The sequence below is a fragment of the Sciurus vulgaris genome (genome assembly GCF_902686455.1).
Source record: "Sciurus vulgaris genome assembly, chromosome: 9".
In the NCBI taxonomy this organism is placed as follows: Eukaryota; Metazoa; Chordata; class Mammalia; order Rodentia; family Sciuridae; genus Sciurus; species Sciurus vulgaris.
The window spans coordinates 13180472-13203166 of NC_136469.1; the positions used below are offsets into that span (position 1 = coordinate 13180472).

Consider the following 22695-nt stretch of genomic DNA (forward strand, 5'->3'; position numbering starts at 1 on the left):
TTCAAGAACTGTCTTCCTATCAAAATGATTTTTAAGCTATATCTGCCTATCATTTTATCATATAAATTTGAACTTAGAATTTAAAATTTTGGGAAGGAAGCAAATAGAAGTGTTAAAACATGACTTTGGAAAAACCTCATAATTTGGGACTCGGGAGATAGCTCAGTTGGTAGAGTGCTTGCCTTGCGTGCACAAGGTCCTGGGTTTGATCCCCACCACTACAAAAAAAAAAAAAAAGAAGAAAAAGAAAATTTATAATTGGATTTTTATGGTTTTAAGCTTGTGCATAATTAGTCTTCTTCATTTAACATATGCATATAGTATTAAAATTTGTATTATAAATTATAATAGCAACAATGTAAAATTATTTTTATTCCAGTTTAGTAAATAATGTGTATTGCATAAAGGAACAAAAACCATGAAAATCAATGTCAATTGATTAAGTCTACCCCATTCAAAACATCTTAAATGTACTAGGAGTTAACATTCACTATGGGCTAAAAATTTTACATCTATCATTTTACATATTTATCATTGTAGTTTAAGCCTCACAATGATTCAATGAGGTAAATATACATCATATTTTAACAGATGTTTAGAGTGTCTGTCACTTTTTAACGGGTTTCAAAGAAGTTAAATAATTTGGCCAAGTTCAAATATCTGGAAAAGCAAGGAATTCAGCCCAATTCAATTTAAATTCTAAAGTTTATGATCTTTATAATTTACCATGTCATCTTCTGCCACAGTTGAGGGTCATCAGAAATGAGAAAGATGTTATAATTTACCCACAAAGCCCTCATTACATAACTTGGATTACTGCATATACAGCTAGAAAAAAATAAGATTTTTTTTTCAGTTCTTACTACCAAAATATTAAAACAATTTTACTTACAGTAAGTAAAAATGATATCGTGATTATTTTCTTTTGATTATTTCTCTCCAAATTTAAAATTACTTCTAAGTTGTTTCAAATTTTTCCTTTGGTACAAATAAATCTAATGATTTAATTTAAAAAAAAAAAATTCAAGTAAATTTAATTAATTAAAACAATTTTTCAAAGCAACATTGATGAATAAATTAGTATAAAGTGATAGTTGGATTTCACCTAACAAAACATATTTCCCCTTTAAAAAACACTTGAGAAATGCATACATAATAAACATTATTTTCATTGTTCAAAGTGAATCCACTTCCCGTTTATACCTTACTTTTATAACCTCTGATGAACAAGGAGAGCAGGCAAACGTTCTGCAAAGACGGATCCAATGTGGTGATTTTCAGGAATGAAGCAGAGGCTCTGCTGCTTAGACATATATGTTTTATTAATTTCCATGTTCCTTCATTAAAATCTATGATTCCCATGTCAGGCACTTCTGCATGAGAAAGAGATGGCTGTTTATAATCTCACTCTCTTGCAGGAAAATATATTCAATCTTTGGTTCCCTGATTGAAAACAAAACAAAACACATCTAAAAAAAAAAAAAAAAAGAAAGAAAGAAAGAAAGAAAAAGAAAAAAAGACCTCAAACATTTTTCTTTTTTGTTTGTTTTGGTTTTTTAGTACCAAGATTGAACTCAGGGGCACTTAACCATTGAGCCACGTCACCAGTCCTTTCTATTTTTTATTTTGAGACACGGTTTCCATAAATTGCTGAGACTGGCCATGAACTTGCAATCCTACATTGGCCTCCCCAGCTACTGGGATTACAGGCTTGTGCCACCATGAAGGTCACTTCAAATGTTTTTATGAATTCTTCATGATTCAACTCCATGCTTGTTATGACTGGGATAAAATAAGCATTCCTGTCAGTACAAAATTTGGATGAAACTTATGTCTAAACTAGCCCATTTTTTGCCTTATTTTCAACTGGACTAGACCGCAGAAATATGGAACAGTAAAATGTGCTAGGACACCAGCAGCAGAAGACCTAGATGTGAACTTGAATTCTAAACATGCTTTCTGGTGTTATCTACAACGTTGGGGTAATAATACCTACAGAGAGAGGGAAATATTATAACACAAAAAATAATTCTTGGCACTCAATAGCTGATGAAAGTCATTAGTTACTTTCACCTAAAAAATATGAAATCTTTCAATAAAATAAAGCATTATAGAATATGGTACTGCAAGTCCATTTAAATAAGACATCATGGAAATCTAGTTTTTTATGCAAAGCATTATACTAACCAGGAAGTAAAACCGAAAGTAATTTTTAATCAAAGTATCTGTTTTATTATTTGTTCTGACTTACTACTGTAATTCTAATTACTAATAAAATTTTCAGCATGTGTTCAATATTCTTTCTATAGTGCCCGTCTCCAGTAGTATTTTAAAACTCTTTAGAATACAGCTGTGTGGCTTAAAACCTCAATCACAATTTGGGTAATTTCATTCTGTATTTATAAAATCAAGGATGTCTCTTAAGAAAACAATTTGCACTTCCAGAGAGAGAGAAGTACTATGCTAGCTTGGTATCACTGTCAAATAAGTAAAACCACTGGGGAAGGAAAAGAATAAGAGCTTTTCCAGGATAACTTCTCTCTTACTCATAAGAACTTAATCAGAACTTGCAATTAATTTTTGAAATTGTTCTATATCTATCTCAATGTTTGAAGCTTTGTTTTCTGCCTAGGGGCCCATCAGTAAACCCACACATCTCCCTGTTAGTGAAGCAGCTGGTTTTTAAATGTCTGTCTTGTAGTTCTTATTTACAATCCTAATCACATCATTGATTTCAGCAATCTTTCAGTAAGAGTGGTTATTAATGCTGTCAAAAGCAAAAACTAGTATTCAGTATGTTGTTTCTTACTTTTTTTAATAAAAATGAGTGATTAAGATGAAGCCCAATAATGTGACTCTAGAGGGCTCTGGGTGATTAGCAGTTTCCCATTGTTGAGTAAGCAACACAGAAAAGGCACTACCCACTTAAAATTGCACATGCCTCCAAAAAATACACCCACTCTAGAAGCCACAGATGGTTAAATGAAAATGCTCTTCATAATTCAGAGGTAACTAGATTTTTGTATTTTTCCAATTCAAAACATAGATATCATATCAACGTTTTTTCTGATTGATTTTTTTTCTCTGTAACTTATGAAAGCCTGTAGGATCTATTTTGTCTACTAAGACAAAAAGAAAAAAAAAAAACACTTAGGTGCATTGACTTTTTATTAACCCAAATGTGTCTCTAATATACTAAAAATAAAACAATATTCTAAAAAAAGATAGGGTAAAACAAATATGAAGAGGTTAGAGACATTTTGGTGAAATAAGATTTCTCAATTTCCAAAGCAATGGAAGAAAAGGGTAAGATGAGATAATGCATTATGATTTTCAGAAAAAGAGGTCATGAGGCAATAAAGATTGTCATACTGAATCAGATCTATTTATTTGCATTCTGAAAGATGATGTGGGACAGCAGAAGTTTTAAAAAATCTATTTGCTACCAAAAGACATAATATGTAAAGCAGTGGGCAAGAAGAATGTATGTTCCATTTTCATTATACACCCACTCCCAAATCCCAGGGAGAAAGATATATATGTATATACACATACATACATACACACACATATATATATGTATATACACATACATACATAAATATATGTATGTATATACATACATTCAAATCAGTATTAAACAATATGTATCAAACTATATATATATTTTTTTTAATCAGTATCAAAAGCCATTGCCTTATTTTAAAATATTCTCTTATTGATCAATTTCTTTTATAGAAAGGAGGAGAATATAGTATCTGCCCTGAAACAGTATTATTAGAAAATGATATCCTGAGCATTAGGATGTATAATTCATGTTGCTTTCATTTGCTTGGGCTATTGTAAAAATCCATAAATCATTTTCTTGTTCATGTATTGCTTAAGTGCAATTTGTCATTTTGCATTAGAGGGCTGCTTCAGCTCATTCAGTGCTTTTAATTCACTGTTTAGAGTTTAACAAAATGCTGGCCCTGTCTGATAACTAAAAAGACACTGAAATGTGAAGCCACACCAATATCAGCCAGGTTAAACAAAATGAAGAGGCATATTTCTACTCTGAGTATCAAGATAATGGTGCTTAGTGGAATATCTAGTATTCTCAGTTCCAAGAACAAGGACTGGTTTATTCTCTGTTCAGTTCAAAACATTACACCACAGTAACTAGAAATACTTGAGTACTTACAATAGCATAAGCTATAAATCTTTTGCAGAATTTCCAGTCAGTATTCACTGTTTACTAAAGATAAACAAAAAATAAAAGTGTCCATGGCACTAGTTCCAAAGCCTGGCTTTCCTACTTCTTAAGTTAGGTCAGATTACCACAAAGAAACAGATTTCATGGTTACCACAAAACATGCAAGCAGTCTGGGTCCTTTGCCTTGAACTTTGGGCTGTGCTTACTGGAAATGACAAGTGACAGAAACCACCTTGCTCAATCCTGGTCCAGTCTGGCATCTGAAACACTACTTACTGATAAATCATTATTTCTTTTAATTCTTTTTTTTTTTTAAGATATTTTCTCTCAAATCTCCTAGCACATTGCGATAATAAGAGGATTTAGAAACAAATTGCTTTTGCATTAACTTAAGTCAACGCAAACACTCATTTATCCAAAGGCGGGTTAACAAACTGGTTTCTCTCCAGCCCTTTCCAGCAAAGGCTAGGGAAGAAAACAACCGCTTTGAAACCTGTTTCAAAGTTTGTAAAACGCACTTCAAGGATTCTTAGCGACCCAATTATTTCTGTTGCACTTAGAGCGCAATGAAAAGACAAATGTGCGTTATCGCTATCACATATAAACCAAGACTTATGAACCCAGAAGTTTATAATCTCCCTCCAATGATAAAACCTTCCCCTCTGTTCAGGGATGCAGTTCCTCCTAGCTCAGACAGCTGGCGCTCCTGGGGCTTGGAGAGGGACTGAGGGTGGATTATGTACACTAAATTTGCTTTTCCCTTCCCACTCCAGTTATGGGGAGCCCAAGAACGCAGAATATACCTGACACTCTTCAGCTCAGAGATCGTTAACCTCGTCACCTAGGCTGCTGCACGTGTAATCATGACCTCGCTAAATTCTGGGGTCCACGGAAGAGAGAGTGAAAAAGCAAAAGGGAGTGGGGGGATCTGCCTAATTGCCACAGCAAGCTAGAAAGTAAACCTGTCAGTTTAAAAGGCATTTTAAGAAGGCAATTTTAAAGTGTTGCTTTGTTTCTTGGGTGGAGTTATTTTAATGGTTCCAGGGTAAAGAGGCAGAAAGCTATTAATGCCAAAGTCCAAATGTTGGCTCCAAACAAAATGATCTTGCAATTGTCCTTGGAAGGAGTCGCCTCGCGAAGGGCGGAGGGCCGGGCGCGGTTCTATTCTGCCCAGAACACCCCATCGTCACCCCTCTGGTCCCGGGTCGGCGCCGCGGAGACTAGAAGTCATGGAGGATAGATCTCTGGAGGACCCAGGCCTGGCGTCGCTAGCGCGGACACCGGCCTTGTTGACCCAAGAAATTCGGTAGAGCCCCCAACAGGCGAGCCCTGCAGAACCAGGGCTCCAAAGCAGAATTATCTGGCTTGCCCTACGCCGCTTTTGCCGCTAGGAGGCGCTTGTAACCCACGTTTGCGGAGAGAGTTCCCATTCAAACACATCTGCTACCAAAAAAAAAAAAAAAAAAAAAAAAAAATGCAGCTCAAGTGTTACAGTGGATGTAGTGATTATTTACAGGGAAATCTGGCCATCTCTCCACGTTCTCAGCTCCACCTCTGGAACCTCTCTGGCTTTCAGCAAACGCCTAAGTCTGCTTAAACTTCAAATACATTTCGGAAGCAGAAAACCTATCTCCCCAATTCTGGATCTGCATTGTCATTCAGCCGCATGCCTCTCACACGTAAACACGCGCGCACACGCGCGCGCGCACACACATGTGTTTCCATACGTACAAATGAACACATTAGAAAATTACCATCATTTTTACTAGGCTCCTGGATTCTGATGAGTCAGCTTGAAGAGCTCAAAACATTTCATTTCAACCCTGCAGATCTGAAGAAACAGAAAAGGGGGAAGGGGTGATAAGTAGAGATAGAATACCGTATTAATATTCAGATACACTATAATTTCCTTTTCATTGATCCACAGGTCCTTTTATACAGTGCCGCTCCATTTCCGGCCGCAGACGTGATGCTAAAATCATTTTAACTGCAGCGGTTTTCGCTTGGCTTTGGCCAGTCGTCAATTTACTGCAGCTGGAAAAGAATTAGCCATTTTTGCTGGCATCCTTTCCTTCTAACCGTTCAAAAGCAGGACCCATCTCCCTGAAAGAGCCAACTGGAGGGGGGAGGGGAGCGGGGCGGCAGCAGGAACTCGCGGGACTCGGGAGGATGCCTCAGTCTACAAGCACGCCCGTGGACACTCCCGCTCTTTAACTCCCTGCCTGGAGAAAATGGCAACATACCTCGGGGTCGGAAACGACTCACCATTTCCCGCAGATTGTGGTGGTGTTACTCTTGGGTCATTCATTAGCAGAAAGCCGCTAGGGAATCTTCCCATCCTGTGGCAGGAGAAGGAAACTGAACAGGGGCTGCTTTGGTGAATAAACAACCCATTCCCTGTGAGCAACCCGTTAATGAATATAAAATATATTTGTATATCTTTCCTTGGAGAATTGGCATTCAATCCACTCTCCAGCATTGAAGAGTTCGCGCTGTATTTTAACTTCACAAGAACTGGGTGTGCGGATGCGCCGCGTTGCCCCGAGCCTCGGGAGTGGGCACTCAGAGCTGGTCAAGCGACTCCTTCGGAACTCAGGGGAGGATGGGCTGGGGCTTACATAGAACCGAGCACAGGGCCAGGGAGGATGAAGGCGAGCACCGTGACGTGCAAACGTGTTTGCAGATACCCGCAGCGGTGCACACTCGAGGCCCCGCGTGTGTACCGCACCAGCTCACCGCCCTGCCCGCCTACGCAGCAGCCCCGCGATCACACCGGAGAGCTGATCCCAGGCAGGGCAAAAATTGGTACCCGGTCCAGCATGGGGGCGGGGAGAGATCTCCAATGTCAAAAGAGGGGAAAAAAAAAATAGGGCAGAAAATAGCCCGCGCTCCCGGTCTCTGCGTGGCACTTGGCCAGAGCAGGCGCAGGGATATCGTAAGAACCTTGCAGCGCCGGGTGGTGCTCTGAACCTTGCCCAGGAGCCAGGCGTTTGGATGGCGGACTCGTAGTCAGTAGCTCAAATGAAACCCTTCAGTCTTTAATCAATGCACTTTCGGCTCAAATCCATGCCCCCAAATAATTAATCTATTTGGTAAAAATTTTGTGGATATGCATTTAGGGAGGCAAGAAGCACGTCTAACGCGGAAGCACGTCTATAGAAGCTGTCATTCCAAAATCCCTCCGCTTTTTAGGACCCACCTCCGTACCCCATTCCAACCTTTTCGTTCCTTTCCACAGGATCGCTTCAGACCCTCAGGTTTAGATCGACACATGCTACATAATATTCACTCTTTAAACGTCCTGCCAGTCTCTGCTACAGTCCCTTAATTGGGCAACCCCTGAAAATTAGTGGCCCTTGTGCAACTTTTTCCTTCTCGGTGATTTTTTCCATGATCAGTAGTAACAGGGAAAATACCTTAAAGGAAAAAGAATGTTAGCATCATTGGAAATCCCGCTCCTCGGAGATAACACCGCAGCTGTTGCTATTATGTTTTCGCATTTGCTGATGCAAACAGGGGAACCTCTCTACTTCCCTTCCCATTACCTGCGCCTGGGGACTGGGGAACTTTCCGCGGCAGAGTCCCCAGCCAGCGCCTCGGGACCTGCCGGGCTGTTCTCGCTCACACTCACACTCAACCCGAGCAGCCCGGGCGCGGGTTGTGTCCCGCCCGGACTGGCTGCCGAGTGACGTGCCTATTTGACGGCCGGTTTGACCAATAAGCACTTGCTCAGTGGGTGGTACTCCTCGACCATTGGTTGGCAGAATGAGGGCGCTGCGCAAAAACAGAGAAGCCGAGCGCTCGGAGCTCAGAAACTGCCAGCCGAGATCACAGGCTTTGAGGCTGAAGCTGGAGGAAGGAAGGACTGAAAGAAAAGAGACAGGTTAGAGGCAAAGAGCCTTGGGAAGGAAACAGCAGAAAAGAAAACTGCTCATTATATTTACGGAGAGGCAAGTGACGGTGGAGATGAGGACAGAGGGAGAGAAGACTGTGAAAGCCAGAAAATACAAATAGAGCGAAAGAGGGGGAAAAAAAATGTCAAGAAGAACATCCAGCCGGAGAAATGAAGAGAATGAAAGTTTTATGCTGCAGAGCCGTTCTGTGTTTTTCCGGCACAAAATTTTCTCGCTGTTTTTAAGCTCTCCTGCATTAGCCAGCCGTTGATATTAAGAGGCATGTTTAGCGGTGCCAGCAGCATCTCTCCTTCCTTCTCCTCTTCCTCTTCATCTTCCTCCTCCTCCTCTTTTTCCTCCTCCTCATTCTCCTCCCATCAGCAAGAAGACAAACCGAGGACAGTCTTGAAATATCGAAATTTCCTCCTTGGGATTTGCCAGCGCCGCGTTGCGCCAAGACTGTCGGAATAAAGGACGCTGACTATTGTATTATCATTATTTTATTAATTGGTTAGTAGGAAGATTACAGATGAGGAAAGGGGACGTCTGTCACCCTTCCTGCGCTAAGATTGAAAAATTAGACTGGATTGGGGGAAGCTTTAAAATGAAGCAAAAAGAATAAGATTTTTAAAAACCGAAAGCCACAGGAACCCCCCACGTAACACACTTTTATTTGTATTTTCTTTTTGAGATTTTTTTTTTTTTCGTGGTGGTGGGGGAGGTGATTGGGTGGCTGACTAGCTACTGGGAAGCTGCTTCCTTTCCTTTTGGAGATGATTGTGCTATTATTCTTTGCCTTGCTCTGGATGGTGGAAGGAGTCTTTTCCCAGCTTCACTACACCGTACAGGAGGAGCAGGAACATGGCACTTTCGTGGGGAATATCGCTGAAGATCTGGGCTTGGACATTACAAAACTTTCAGCTCGCGGGTTTCAGACGGTGGCCAACTCACGGACCCCTTACTTAGACCTCAACCTGGAGACTGGGGTGCTGTACGTGAATGAGAAGATCGACCGCGAGCAAATCTGCAAGCAGAGTCCCTCCTGCGTCCTGCACCTGGAGGTCTTCCTGGAGAACCCCCTGGAGCTGTTCCGGGTGGAGATTGAGGTGCTGGACATAAATGACAATCCTCCCTCTTTCCCGGAGCCAGACCTGACTGTGGAAATCTCTGAGAGCGCCACGCCGGGCACCCGCTTCCCTTTGGAGAGCGCATTCGACCCAGACGTGGGCACCAACTCCTTGCGCGACTACGAGATCACCCCCAACAGCTACTTCTCCCTGGACGTGCAGACTCAGGGAGATGGCAACAGATTCGCTGAGCTGGTGCTAGAGAAGCCACTGGACCGAGAGCAGCAAGCGGTGCACCGCTACGTGCTGACCGCTGTGGACGGGGGAGGAGGAGGGGGAGGAGGAGAAGGAGGGGGAGGCGCCGGGGGAGCAGGCCTGCCCCCCCAGCAGCAGCGCACCGGCACGGCCCTACTCACCATCCGAGTGCTAGATTCCAACGACAATGTGCCCGCTTTCGACCAACCCGTCTACACTGTGTCCCTACCAGAGAACTCGCCCCCCGGCACGCTAGTGATCCAGCTCAATGCCACGGACCCCGACGAGGGCCAGAACGGTGAGGTCGTGTACTCCTTCAGCAGCCACATTTCTCCCAGGGCTCGGGAGCTCTTCGGACTCTCGCCGCGCACCGGCCGGCTAGAGGTGAGCGGTGAACTGGACTATGAAGAGAGCCCCGTGTACCAGGTATATGTACAAGCCAAGGACCTGGGCCCCAACGCGGTGCCTGCGCACTGCAAGGTGCTGGTGCGAGTGCTGGATGCTAACGACAACGCGCCGGAGATCAGCTTCAGCACCGTGAAGGAGGCGGTGAGCGAGGGCGCGGCGCCAGGCACAGTGGTAGCTCTGTTCAGCGTGACCGACCGCGACTCCGAGGAGAATGGGCAGGTGCAGTGCGAGCTGCTGGGGGACGTGCCCTTCCGCCTCAAGTCTTCCTTCAAAAATTACTATACCATCGTGACCGAGGCCCCCCTGGACCGAGAGGCAGGAGACTCCTACACCCTTACGGTGGTGGCCCGGGACCGGGGCGAGCCGGCGCTCTCCACCAGTAAGTCCATTCAGGTCCAAGTGTCGGATGTGAACGACAACGCACCGCGCTTCAGCCAGCCGGTCTACGACGTGTATGTGACCGAAAACAACGTGCCAGGCGCCTACATCTACGCGGTGAGCGCCACTGACCGCGACGAGGGGGCCAATGCCCAGCTAGCCTACTCTATCCTCGAGTGTCAGATCCAGGGCATGAGCGTCTTCACCTACGTGTCCATCAACTCCGAGAATGGCTACTTGTATGCTCTGCGATCTTTCGACTATGAGCAGCTTAAGGACTTCAGCTTTCAGGTAGAAGCCCGGGACGCGGGCAGCCCCCAGGCGCTGGCGGGCAACGCCACCGTCAACATCCTCATAGTGGATCAGAACGACAACGCCCCTGCCATCGTGGCGCCCCTACCGGGGCGCAACGGGACTCCAGCCCGCGAGGTGCTGCCCCGCTCGGCGGAGCCGGGTTACCTGCTCACTCGCGTGGCGGCGGTGGACGCGGACGACGGCGAGAACGCCCGCCTCACCTATAGCATCGTGCGGGGCAACGAAATGAACCTCTTCCGCATGGACTGGCGCACCGGGGAGCTCCGCACAGCGCGCCGGGTTCCAACCAAGCGCGACCCCCAGCGGCCTTATGAGCTGGTGATCGAGGTACGCGACCACGGGCAGCCGCCCCTGTCCTCCACTGCCACCCTGGTGGTTCAGCTCGTGGATGGCGCGGTGGAACCCCAGGGCGGGGGCGGGGGCGTAGGCGGCGGGTCCGGGGAGCATCAGCGCCCCAGCCGCTCCGGCAGCGGAGAAACGTCGCTAGACCTCACCCTCATCCTCATCATCGCACTGGGTTCGGTGTCCTTCATTTTCCTGCTGGCCATGATCGTGCTGGCTGTACGTTGCCAAAAAGAGAAAAAGCTCAACATCTACACGTGTCTGGCCAGCGACTGCTGCCTCTGCTGCTGCTGCTGCGGCGGCGGGGGTTCCACCTGCTGTGGCCGCCAAGCCCGGGCACGCAAGAAGAAACTCAGCAAGTCGGACATAATGCTGGTGCAGAGCTCCAATGTTCCAAGTAACCCAGCCCAGGTGCCCGTGGAGGAATCCGGAGCCTTTGGCTCCCACCACCACAACCAGAATTACTGCTACCAGGTCTGCCTGACCCCAGAGTCCGCTAAGACCGACCTGATGTTCCTTAAGCCTTGCAGCCCTTCTCGGAGTACGGACACTGAGCACAATCCTTGTGGGGCCATCGTCACCGGTTACACCGACCAGCAACCAGACATCATCTCCAATGGAAGCATTTTGTCCAACGAGGTAAGGCTGAAGCGAAAGGACCACCATCTCTCATCTCCTCCATCCGAAAGCCTCCTCTAGCCCGGCCCCTGTATCTCTGGTGCACTATGTATTTATTTTTCGGATATTAGCTTATTTGTATCGTTGTGGGAGTCGTGGATGTGGGGTTACCTCCTCCCACCCCTTCGTGTGTAACCCAACTTTCGCGTTGTTCCTAATTCTCTGCGCTCCACCCCTCCACATTTATTTTCATTCCCTCCCTCTTGGTGCTTTGCCACCTTGAAACTCCCTCCCTCTCTTTCCCATGTTTCCTTTAAGATCTTAACCCTCTGTCGGCCCCTTCCCTTCTTGGAAACCTGGGGATGTTAGGGGAACTGCGCGAAGGGAGAGGAAAATGTGGGGGAGGGGCTTGCTAGCACTGGCAAAGGTCTTTTTCTCTTCGCATCTGTCCCAGACGTTAATAAAGTTGATTCTATTTTGCTCTGTTTATCGCTGCTTTCAGTCGCGTGTACAAGTAAGCTATAGATTGTTTGACTTTACCCAGTTGTCTAAACTCGAATGCATGTTTTAGTGAACAAGTTATCAGATCCTTATCCTCTGAACTCGGGTTGCAGGGAAAAAAAAAAAAAAAAAAAAAAGCCTTCAGTTCTGCTCTGGACAGCATTTATAGACGCTCTTGAAGCTCTTGAAGCTGAACGCCCACACAGTGTGAATTTGAATGAAGTTGCTTTGGCACAAACCCCTGTAAGAGTAAATAAAGTAAAGGAAAGCTTCAACAATTGTTTTAAATAACTTTTGGCTAATAATTATTTTCTTGCCACTGTTTTTGATATATCACTACTTTTGGCTTTCTTCATCAAAGAATTTGGCTTGTCAATTCTGACTTCTTTTTAAGAGCTAGAGAAGTGGCAAAGTTGGATGGTGGGCGATGGGGAGAATGGAGTTGGTTTATGTACAAGTTTGGACCGGAAAAGGTGTGTGGGTGGTGGAGGCTGGGAGAACAATACAGAGGGCCTTTGGAGGGGGAGAAGGTTGAGGGGGGTGGGCAGGATTTTGAACTCCTTGGCAGCTCCTTAACTTATTTATTTGAGTCAGATATTAATCATTGACTTTCATGAATATATTTGTACAGCTCATTTGTATCTAAAGCACATTTTGAAAATAAACAACAAAATAATTCCATAAAACATCCAAACTTTTTGCTTATTGAGCGTGCTGTTTTTTTTCCGTGTCAACCAGTATGCACCCAAACACATTTTAGGCCACTGAAGGAGAGACCAGAGTATAACTAGGTTGACTCTGTTAGAGACAAAATAGTTCATGAGCCCTAGCTATGAGGACAATTCCATTCTCTCTTTAAAAGAACACATCTAAAGTTGGCCAATATTTTTTTAAACCTTTACAGCTGACAGAAAGAAATTTGGACTCAAACGTCTCTGTTTATCTCCCTGGACTTAGGCAGCAATCACTAGGCTGAGGTCTTAGAGAAGCTTAGAAATTCATAAAAGTATACACAATTTCTTAAACTAGATGTTGTTTCTAACCTCAAATGCAGACTGTAAGTTAAACCCTTAGCATTCAAATGCTCTTGATTTATTTATTTTTTTTTCCTAGACTAAACACCAGCGAGCAGAGCTCAGCTATCTAGTTGACAGACCTCGCCGAGTTAACAGGTATGGACCCTTTCTTGCCCTAGCATGGTGTGTGGACAATTTACTACCTAGTAAAATGTAGAAAGTAGGTATATTATTTGATATTGAAGTATAAAGTATACAAAGTATTTTAAATTCAGTCAGGACAAAAATGTCGATACTTTTTCCTATACTACACATTTTTATAGGAGTATATTTCATTTATATACAAATCATAAGATATTTTTGTCAGTGTACATGGCTTACATGGCTTATGATAGTTTTCATAACATTTAGATGTATATTTACATCTGTTTTATGAATGAGATGTAAATATATACTTTAGTCCAATCATAGAAAAATGGCTAAACTTTACACGTCTTAAGTATTTAAGTTGGCCATGATCAATTTTCAAAGAGGCAGGCTTAGGTTATGAAAACTAGCTTTATGCAGAAATAAAGCCAACTAAGAGGTCTGTGAGTCTGCAGCACACATCTGTGACCATGTGGTGGCAGAAGAATGTTTTCTGTTTCTTCACCTTTTTTATTCTAATATTGGCATTTTTGTACTTCTAGTTCTGCATTCCAAGAAGCTGACATAGTAAGCTCTAAGGACAGTGGTCATGGAGACAGTGAACAGGGAGATAGTGATCATGATGCCACCAACCGCGGTCAATCAGCTGGTAAGTGTGATCAAAGGGCAATCTAAGTGCTATCTTTGATAGTTTTTTTTTTTTTTTTAAATGAATCTAGAAAAGATGGTGTCCTAGGTAACTTTCTGTCAGTTTGATTCTGTCAGAAAGATGATGTCATCTTATGTTGTTGTGTGCTCAAAGAGGAGTATAAAAATGTAAAATTGCCTTGGATAGGTGAAATTAGGAAATCATTGTGGAACATCTTTCATTTGTAATGTTCTTTAGTGGAATTATATTGCATACAGAAAACCATAGATCTTTCATCTGGTCCGGTCCCCAGTCTTCAGTTAATTAGGGTATTATTAGACTTATTTATGGGTAAGGTCTCTGAAAATAAATGAAATTGATTGACCTCTACAAGGTCACAGAAGATAAATGGACGATTGGGGTCTAGTTTCCAAATTTCTTAATTCCCTAGTAATGCACTTTGTGATCCACCAAAGTATTGACTGAGAGAAGGAAAGCTGACTGTAACTCATGGTGGGTTGAAAATAGGGTTTCCAATCTTGAGTCTTTGAGCTTCAGGACACAACTAAACATGTGTAATGTGTGTTCTTTGAAGCACCTTAGGTTTTCTTGTATTTTTCACAGGGTTTGTGTTCTGTTAAGAGTTGACTCTGAGTGTCTTTATATGTGGACTGATAGTTACTGATGAGAAGTGCAATATAATATTTTTGTTCACTGTATTGTGCTTCAGTTTTCTCTAAATAAGTTCAACCTTTAAGTTTTATATTCGTTCTAATTACTAATCCCAAAATAAATGAAAAATGTTTTTTAAAATGAAAATTTCACAAATTTCTGGTTTTCTGTTTACTTCATTGGATTTCACCTCTGAAGGGTGCTTGTTGAAGTGTAAACTTTTTTCTCCTGATTTTGCGTTTATTTGGCACACAAGGAAATAGAAAGGCTAGTCGATTTTTGTAATATCTAAAAAAATATTCTTCATTGGACAATCTCTGGAGTCCACACGGCTTGCTTGAGATTTCATCTTGATTTTGGTTAATAATACTAGCCTAGAGTGACGGGGTCTTATTTTTAAGGTGACATTAGTCCTCGAGAGCATCCATTCCTTAACACACTTGGGCGACCTCTGAACAGGGCTGAGGCAGTGTGTCAAAGGGCAGTGTACACCCCATGGTGGCCTGGCAGCAGTGGTTGCTACAAGCCTCTGACTTGGCCAATGTGTGCTGTGTCTGAGGCTGCCTTAGCCTTGGGAAACCCAGGCAGGATGAAGGGGGAAAAGGCTGCTCAAGGGTCTCTTTATATTGCTACAAGTCATTAATATGCAGACCTAATGAGACTTGAGAACTGCCAAGAATCCCCGGAGGTCCCTGCCCCTTGCGGGCCGTCACGCTAAGTGAACAGAGCATCTATTTAGTGTCTGGGAACCTGACAACAAATCAGATCTTGCCAGAAGTTTATGTGCAAGTACAAAGTCCCTTTCATTTTTGCCCTATATATGGTATATGATTTATTGTCATCTTTAAAAAAAACTATACCTTCCGAATGGTCCATTTCTAGTCTTTCTTTGCAGTTTCCAACTTAACTGCAAGCCTTTTAAAACAAGGTGTCTGAGAGAAAAAAATGAATATCTGCTACATGTTTTTTGGATGCAGTTTTCTTCTTTCCCACCCACCCCCTTTGGTTTTTCCGTAGCACTCCAATCTCAATGAACATTTCAATTAGTTTAGTCCCTTAGACATAATGAGCCATAATAACCTAACCAAAGAACGGGAAAACAATAAACATCTGCAGAAAGGGCTAAATTTGCAAGATAGATGGGAATACATTCTTATTGATGTCTTCCCACTAGCTATTTTATTGCAAAGGCACTCAGTATTTCCATTTTGGTAATGTTTCTTTCAAATTATTTGAGATGTCAAAGCATTTAGGGGAATATTAAAATGTAAAGTATTCACTGAAAAACATTTTGAAGAAGTCAGTTTTTCTTTTTCTTTATCAAAATGGTAAATGTTCTCAGATCCCAAAGCTCTTGAGCATGTAAAAGTATCAATTACAGAATTACCAATCCATTTATGTATTTCATTAGTAGTTACAGGGCAACCACAACATACTAGGCACACTAAAAGCCGTTTTAGTTGTAATAAAGCACTTGCACTAAGTAATTGTACCTTTGTGTGTTGAATCACAACCAGAATTAATATGTCTAATTTTATTGTAAGAATGATTTTAAGTGTTTTCTTTTTAAAGTTTAAGTCCTAAATGCAGAAAATTAAAATGCATTTATTTAATGACTTTTTTCAGCCCATACTGATGTTGTATATTATACATCCCACAGTCAGTAGCTTGAATGTTTTTTAAAAAGTTAAGCCCGTTTCACAAATACATCTGTTTTATTTGTTGGTAAAGCCAGGTAATAATGATCTTCCAAGTTCACAAAATTCATAATACCATTTATAACCCTTCTGTTTCCAGGTTAAGCAAATTTTAAAAAACCAAAATATCACACTAATAAACAAACCCCACTTAAGTGCATATTAAATGGGGAAATTAAATTATCAGGGGAAATTAAATTATTAAGGAAAATAATCTTGGAAAGATAAAAAAAATTCTGAATTCTTCCTTGCAGTTTGTAGTTCATCCCAACGACAGTACCCACACTCTTTAGCTTAGAGCTTCACTTGCTCAAACTTCCTCTTCCTTTATTTTCTTACTTTTCTTTTCCTGTGTTAGTGTTACTTCATATTTATTTATTTGGGTATGCCTTCTGTTTATTCTTTTATGAATAGTTTTCTTTTCTGTTCTTTCTCTTCCCTCCCTTCTTGCTTTCTCTCCTTTCTAAGCCATGTGCAGTCACCAGTCTTGTGCACAGAAGGGCTTTAAGCACGAAGGCAGCTGCACAGAGAACCACATAAGCTTTTTCAGTTTTCCACTGCACCTGGCTCCATGTGTGAAATTCTTGGGCTTGACCACTGCTCTGTGCCACTTTTCTTTCTATAGCCTTGTCAAGGTGCTTTCCGTTTTTTTCAGTACACTATTGATGTATTGGTTAGGTATGGCAGGAGTCCAAGGAGATGTGGTAAATGCATGCATAAACCATCACAAGAGGAAAAACTGACTAATCACAGCTTGAAGAACTAAAAAGGTAGACTTAAAAATATATATTTTCAATCTTCTTATTAAATCATTAGATAAAAGATAATTTTTCCCTTTCGGTTTATAACAGTTTTAGTTACATATTAAACATTTTAAATATAACTGGAGTTATATCTAGGATCTCTTAGTACTGAGAAAGTTTTCCTTCAATTATTGAATACCTATACTATAAATAACATTAGAATTAATTATGAATTCGTTCTTTTAAGAAAACATGCTGAAGAGGAGAACTCTGAAGAGTGATTGAGTTACTTGTTATACTTGGCCTAAAAATTCTCAAGTATCTCTTATAAATTTTTCTTCATTTGTAAAGAAGTTTGTCTACTAATGTTTAGTTCTTAGCCAGCAATTATGAGATCCAACATTATGTATGGTCAAAATTTGGCTGTAAATCTAAAAAGTAAAGTGACTTCAATGTCATTACTTTCAAATTAATATATTAAGCCACATACCACTACAATATCAGCAAGAGAATTATTGGTTTATCATAAAGTACAAACATCATTTTCCTTACTCCAATAAGAATTTAAATATTGGCAAATTAATTTTTAGCTTTGTAAATAAAATGATTTCACACCACTTGTTTTCAAAAACTTATTCAGGTTTCTTTTGAATCCCTGAACTACAACTTATAATGTGAAGGGATTTTTAACTGGGAAAATATGAAAGACAAAAGTTTGAGAGAAAACTACTTTGCAAAATAAGTAGGGACACCATTTTGATATACCTTTATTTTTTCATGAGTTAATTATGTTCATGAATATCTGCTTCCAAACATTTGCTTAAAAATTAGAGAAATGTTTATAGTTATAGTTAGCATTTCTTAGTTTCCCATTATTAGGCAGTTGAGGGAAGACTGGAAACTTCCTAAAAAAATGAAAGTTGGTTTATTTAAAACCGATTTATCATACTTAATGAAGGCATGTTACATGATAAAGAAATATGCATGCACTTTTTTTATTATTATCACCAGAAGCCAGCACCAGTTGAATACAACTCTAATATTATTAAAATCACAATTTGTTCTCATTGAAATTATCCACTTCCTCTGACTTTAAGGGACAAATTTAAAAATATGTACTTTAAAATTTATCTAAATATATCTTTGCATAACAGGCAGTCTATCACGTCAGCTGTCATGCCTTGCAGAACAGATTATTTCTGAGGACTGGAAAAAAATAAATAAGTGGAAAAAGAGATTGCAAGTAAAAAAATATGTTGAGACATTTCTTGGATATTAAGAAAATTTAAAAAATGAGGTTTGTCCTGTACTTTTCCTATTCTACAAATCCCCAGCTCAAAAGTTAGGTCATTTGAATGAAAAAACATGTTAAACATTAAATCTTAAGTTTCCAATTTGAGCCAGTTAAAACATTTTTAAGAGTAAAGCAAAAAATATGTATTTTAACATGTCATAGGTACATGTCAGTTCACTAAAACTTAAATGTACCCCTACTTATTTGGTATTTGTGGTAATACATTTAATGAGACTAGTGATAAATGATAGAAGAATAATATTGGTCATACAGTTACTCCCTACGGTGAGAACCCCTGCAATGTGATACATTTATTTGGCTCTCAAACTATATATCTAAATGAAAAGTGAAAAAAAATCCAATTTCAATTAATTTCTCTGTCACTTACTTGAAGTTTATTGACTATGTTATGTTTCCTTTCATTTCTATGTCTGATGTTTCCTTTTGAGAATAGATCCTTTGGTTTTATCAATAAAGGTAGTAAAACACCAGGCACAATGTGAGCTACTTCATCTTTCATTCTAGTTATGTAATCCGGTATGTATTATTGCTAAGGAAATTCCACTCTGAAAGGATCAATTCATAAATTTATTAAACACCTTATATACAGTTTTTTCCTTTTGTTGAGTGAATTTTGTTCTTTCACAAAACACTTTTATATAATCCTTTTTTGTTATGCACATGCTCTATAATTTTGGACAGATTATAAACTGATAAGAACCATATTATATCATCTAAGGGAATTTAATCAGCCTCTAATAGTTAAGACAGACAGAAAACCACAGGTTCCCAAGAGGAAAAAAATGAGCATTATTGAGTGTAAACTACCCACAAAAATAATTTCCACCAAAAGTACTTTTTGACATCATAAAGCAACATCTTTATGTGAACATAATCACTTTTTAAAAAATTCTGTGCGATATTGCAATATTCACAATTAGAAGAGTACTTGACCATGGTTGCAGAAAAAGAAGCGAAAAGATTTTATATGGTCTTATTTGGAAATTTTAAAATGATATATATACTAATCACATGAAGAAAAATTGTATTACTTGCAGATTTTGCATTAGGATCTAACTCTACCAGATCTAATTAAACAATTTCATCTTAAGTTTGAATATAATTCCATCAACTCTTCAAATTTAGTATCTTAAATTTATTTTGAAAATAATTAATTTCTCATAATAATTTTACTCTTAATGATAATTTCTTCTGTGGGGGAAAAAGCCTTTTTTTCTGCATCACACCATTAAAGAAGCAGCATTTATAGCAGAGTGTCAAAATAAAAATCTCTTCTCTGGGTCTCTACTTATATACTATGTTCTTATATATCAGAGACATTCTCCTTCCCTTTACTTTTTCTTTCTACATATCTTCTTGTAGAACTAGGATAAATAACTGAGCTTCTCTTGAGTGTCTAGTGGAACATTTACATGTCTTACATGTGTTCTCAGTTAGATTCCTTAATACCAGCTTCAGCTCACGTTTTCATTCCTCAACAGTTCGCTGATCAGTAATTTATTTCCAGACTTATGCATGACCAATTATCAATGGAATGTTATAATCAAAGTCAGACTAGGCATTATACCCAGTTTAATTAAAACAAAGAAGTCATTAGATAGTGAGATTAATATATGATAAAAGACTTGGTGTATTTCTTTAAAAATATGTAATTAACTGTTCTTAACTCTAAAATACTTGTAGATAAGCTAGAATTTTTTTTTAGAATTTTGAAAACTTATTTTTTATGCATGAAAACCTTAATGCATACTAGCAAACATACACAAATCAATATATAAGTGAATACTGCCAGGAGTTTGAAAACTAATACTTGCTTAAGGGCTCAAATTGTTTGTTACACTTATAGAAGTAATAATCAAGTATGTTCATTAAATAAATATTTTTCTGTTGGCTAAAAATATCCCAGTTTTTCCTTACTTGGCATTTTCTGAAGAGCTTCTTCTGTAGAGATAAATCATACTTCGGTTATTTCAAATTAATCTCGTTTTGAAACATATTTAGTAAATGCGTTACTATGCTTACGAAAACATTAAAACACTATTTTTGTTCATGTGCTTTTCTTTGCAGTGCTATATATCAAAATGAATATCAAATAGTTTTCTGTAGTACTCAAAAATTCTTATACCTTGCTTAAGAACCTGAATGAACTTTCTTGATCACAATCAGTTAATTAATAGTCTTGTCAATCTGAGGAAGACAATGAAATCTGAAGTTGTCTTTAGAAATCTTGCTATTATAGGATTAGTTAGTAGTTTTGTGTTGACTGGGACAAGTATTTACAACAGAGGACAAGTAATAAGGTAACTGTCAATAGTATCTGCAGCTGGTTCACTCTGCATTTGGTTACATTGGTTTCACTAATTACAGCCATTTGTTCTGGGTTTGTCTAAGGCGGGTAAATAATAAGTGATTTGTAGTAATATGGATTACCAGAGTGCCAATGAGAAATACTTTTAGGAAATCATTTGCTTGGAATCTCAGAAAACGTGCTTTTAGCTGCCCATGTAGTCTTGTTTTTGTTGATATTTACTGGTTTATCAATGTGTATGCCATATTTCTGTTGAATTTATCTGTTTCTTGTCTAGAGCCTATAATCTAAATATCATTGCTGAAGAGGTTAGCATGTTTCTTCCATTTTTGTCTTACGAAAAAAAAAAATCAGCAGATTCATCATATTAGGGTTTATGGATGGTGAAGCCTTCACACCTGCATTTTCCCCCCCTCTGTATGAACTTCACAGAGATTTAAAAAAAAAAAATATGCATTCTTTTTCTCCTTACCATTTCCTGGTTCTTTGAATAATTTAGAGCAAACATTTCCACCAGCTCTCAGTAGTTTATAAACATCTTTCTCAGACGTATCTTTGCCAGAAGTCTTGCCCTTCATATTTGCAGATCATTTGTCTTTTAAAAATGATGAACAAAACTGATAGAAGGAGACTTTTGGTTCCTATCAATTTACGACCAGAAGTATTTGCTAAGATATCCTCACCCATCACTCCTGATGCTACCTGTATCTTTACTTAAACACCAAGTAACTAACTGGTCCTGTTACTGAAGGCTACACCTGTAGTTTCTTTCTTTCTTTCTTTCTTCTTCTTCTTTTTTTTTTTTCTGTTTTCTTTTCTATTTTTGCTTACAGGTATGGATCTCTTCTCCAACTGCACCGAAGAATGTAAAGCCCTGGGCCACTCAGATCGGTGCTGGATGCCTTCTTTTGTCCCTTCTGATGGACGCCAGGCTGCCGATTACCGCAGCAACCTGCATGTTCCCGGCATGGACTCTGTTCCAGACACCGAGGTGTTTGAAACTCCAGAAGCCCAACCTTCGGCTGAGCGGTCCTTCTCCACCTTTGGCAAAGAGAAGGCCCTCCACAGCACTCTGGAGAGGAAGGAGCTGGATGGACTGCTGTCTAACACACGAGCGCCTTATAAACCACCGTATTTGAGTAAGTATCACACAAAAGGCTGTATAAAAGTATTCCCTTTGAGGAAATAAAGTTCATCATTGCTCTTGATCAAAACGGGACTCAAGTTGCATTTAGAAATGAAGATAAAAGTTGCATACAGGCAGCACTTTAGTATAGAAAAAGGAACAGACTTAACAGGAAGATAGGTCCCTGTGTCAGGGTGTCATTGTTGACCGCAGTAAAGCACAACTTGTGCGTCTGATGAAAGCATTTTTCAAATGTTCCTCATGTTTCTGTAGGATGTGTCTTGCTTGCTTGATTGCTGTGTTTTGAAGGGTTAAATTATGGTGGAACAAGTCCCCTCTTGATCTTCATCTTCTTTTCTTACTGATGTTAGTCTTTTCCCCCAGTCATCCTTTCACCCTAGTAAGGGAAACACATGAAGCCAAATCCAGAGAGCCGTGCAGGTGTCATTTCATTCAAAATGATTTGAGAGTATCTCAGTGTGCAGTCGAGTCTGATCAGAACCAGTGGCCCTCTCTGATGGAAGAATGTCAGGACCTTGATAGTCCTGGTTTATTTAGAACAGTAGCTTCTTCTAACACGCAGAAGCTGCTAATTGCACTAGCTCGTTCAATATTGAGACCATATACTCTAAGTGGATTATTTCATACAACCATTATGAACAATAAAAATGATCTGAGATTCTGTAGTATGTTTCCTTTGAGGATCTTGGGAATGAACTTTTCCCATTATTCTCTGCCATGTAAAAATACTTTCCTTTTATTTCATAGGTAAATACTACTGATTATTCAATGTCTTGGTCATAGTGTATAAACATTAATTAATAAAGATGAAACTCACACCAACTCAATCAAAAGATGACTTTTATCATGCATTGGAAATCCTTTTACATGGTTTCTTTCATCTTCTAGTATCATTAAAAAAAAAATTCATGGAGCCATGAGCTAGAGGCAAAAGATGACACAAATTATAGATGTATTGTGTCTTTTATAACTGATGAAATAGGAAGGAAGACATTTTTCTTTTTTAGAAACTTAAAGGAAAGGAGAATCTGGAACATAGAGTTGAGCCCT

General features: G+C 39.9%; 1 protein-coding gene and 1 long non-coding RNA gene across 3 annotated transcripts; one reads left to right on the forward strand and one right to left on the reverse strand.

Moving 5' to 3' along the window:
* Positions 1–1265: 1265 nt before the first annotated feature.
* On the reverse strand, positions 1266–7859 carry LOC306669862. Of its 2 annotated transcripts, XR_013766228.1 has the most exons (4): positions 7741–7859; positions 6461–6534; positions 5950–6026; positions 1266–1373 (listed from the first exon to the last, which is right to left on the reverse strand). It is a non-coding gene; the product is annotated as an uncharacterized lncRNA (long non-coding RNA). The 2 variants fall into 2 exon arrangements; XR_013766229.1 differs by lacking the exon at positions 7741–7859 and having other exon boundaries at positions 6461–6693.
* Positions 7860–8023: 164 nt separating this feature from the next.
* On the forward strand, positions 8024–22127 carry PCDH10 (protocadherin 10). Its single transcript, XM_079154118.1, has 4 exons — positions 8024–11492; positions 13086–13144; positions 13678–13784; positions 21332–22127. Exons 1-4 carry the CDS (start codon positions 8862–8864, stop codon positions 21685–21687), a joined length of 3153 nt encoding a protein of 1050 aa, XP_079010244.1. The 5' UTR covers positions 8024–8861; the 3' UTR covers positions 21688–22127.
* The last annotated feature ends 568 nt before the right edge of the window (positions 22128–22695 follow it).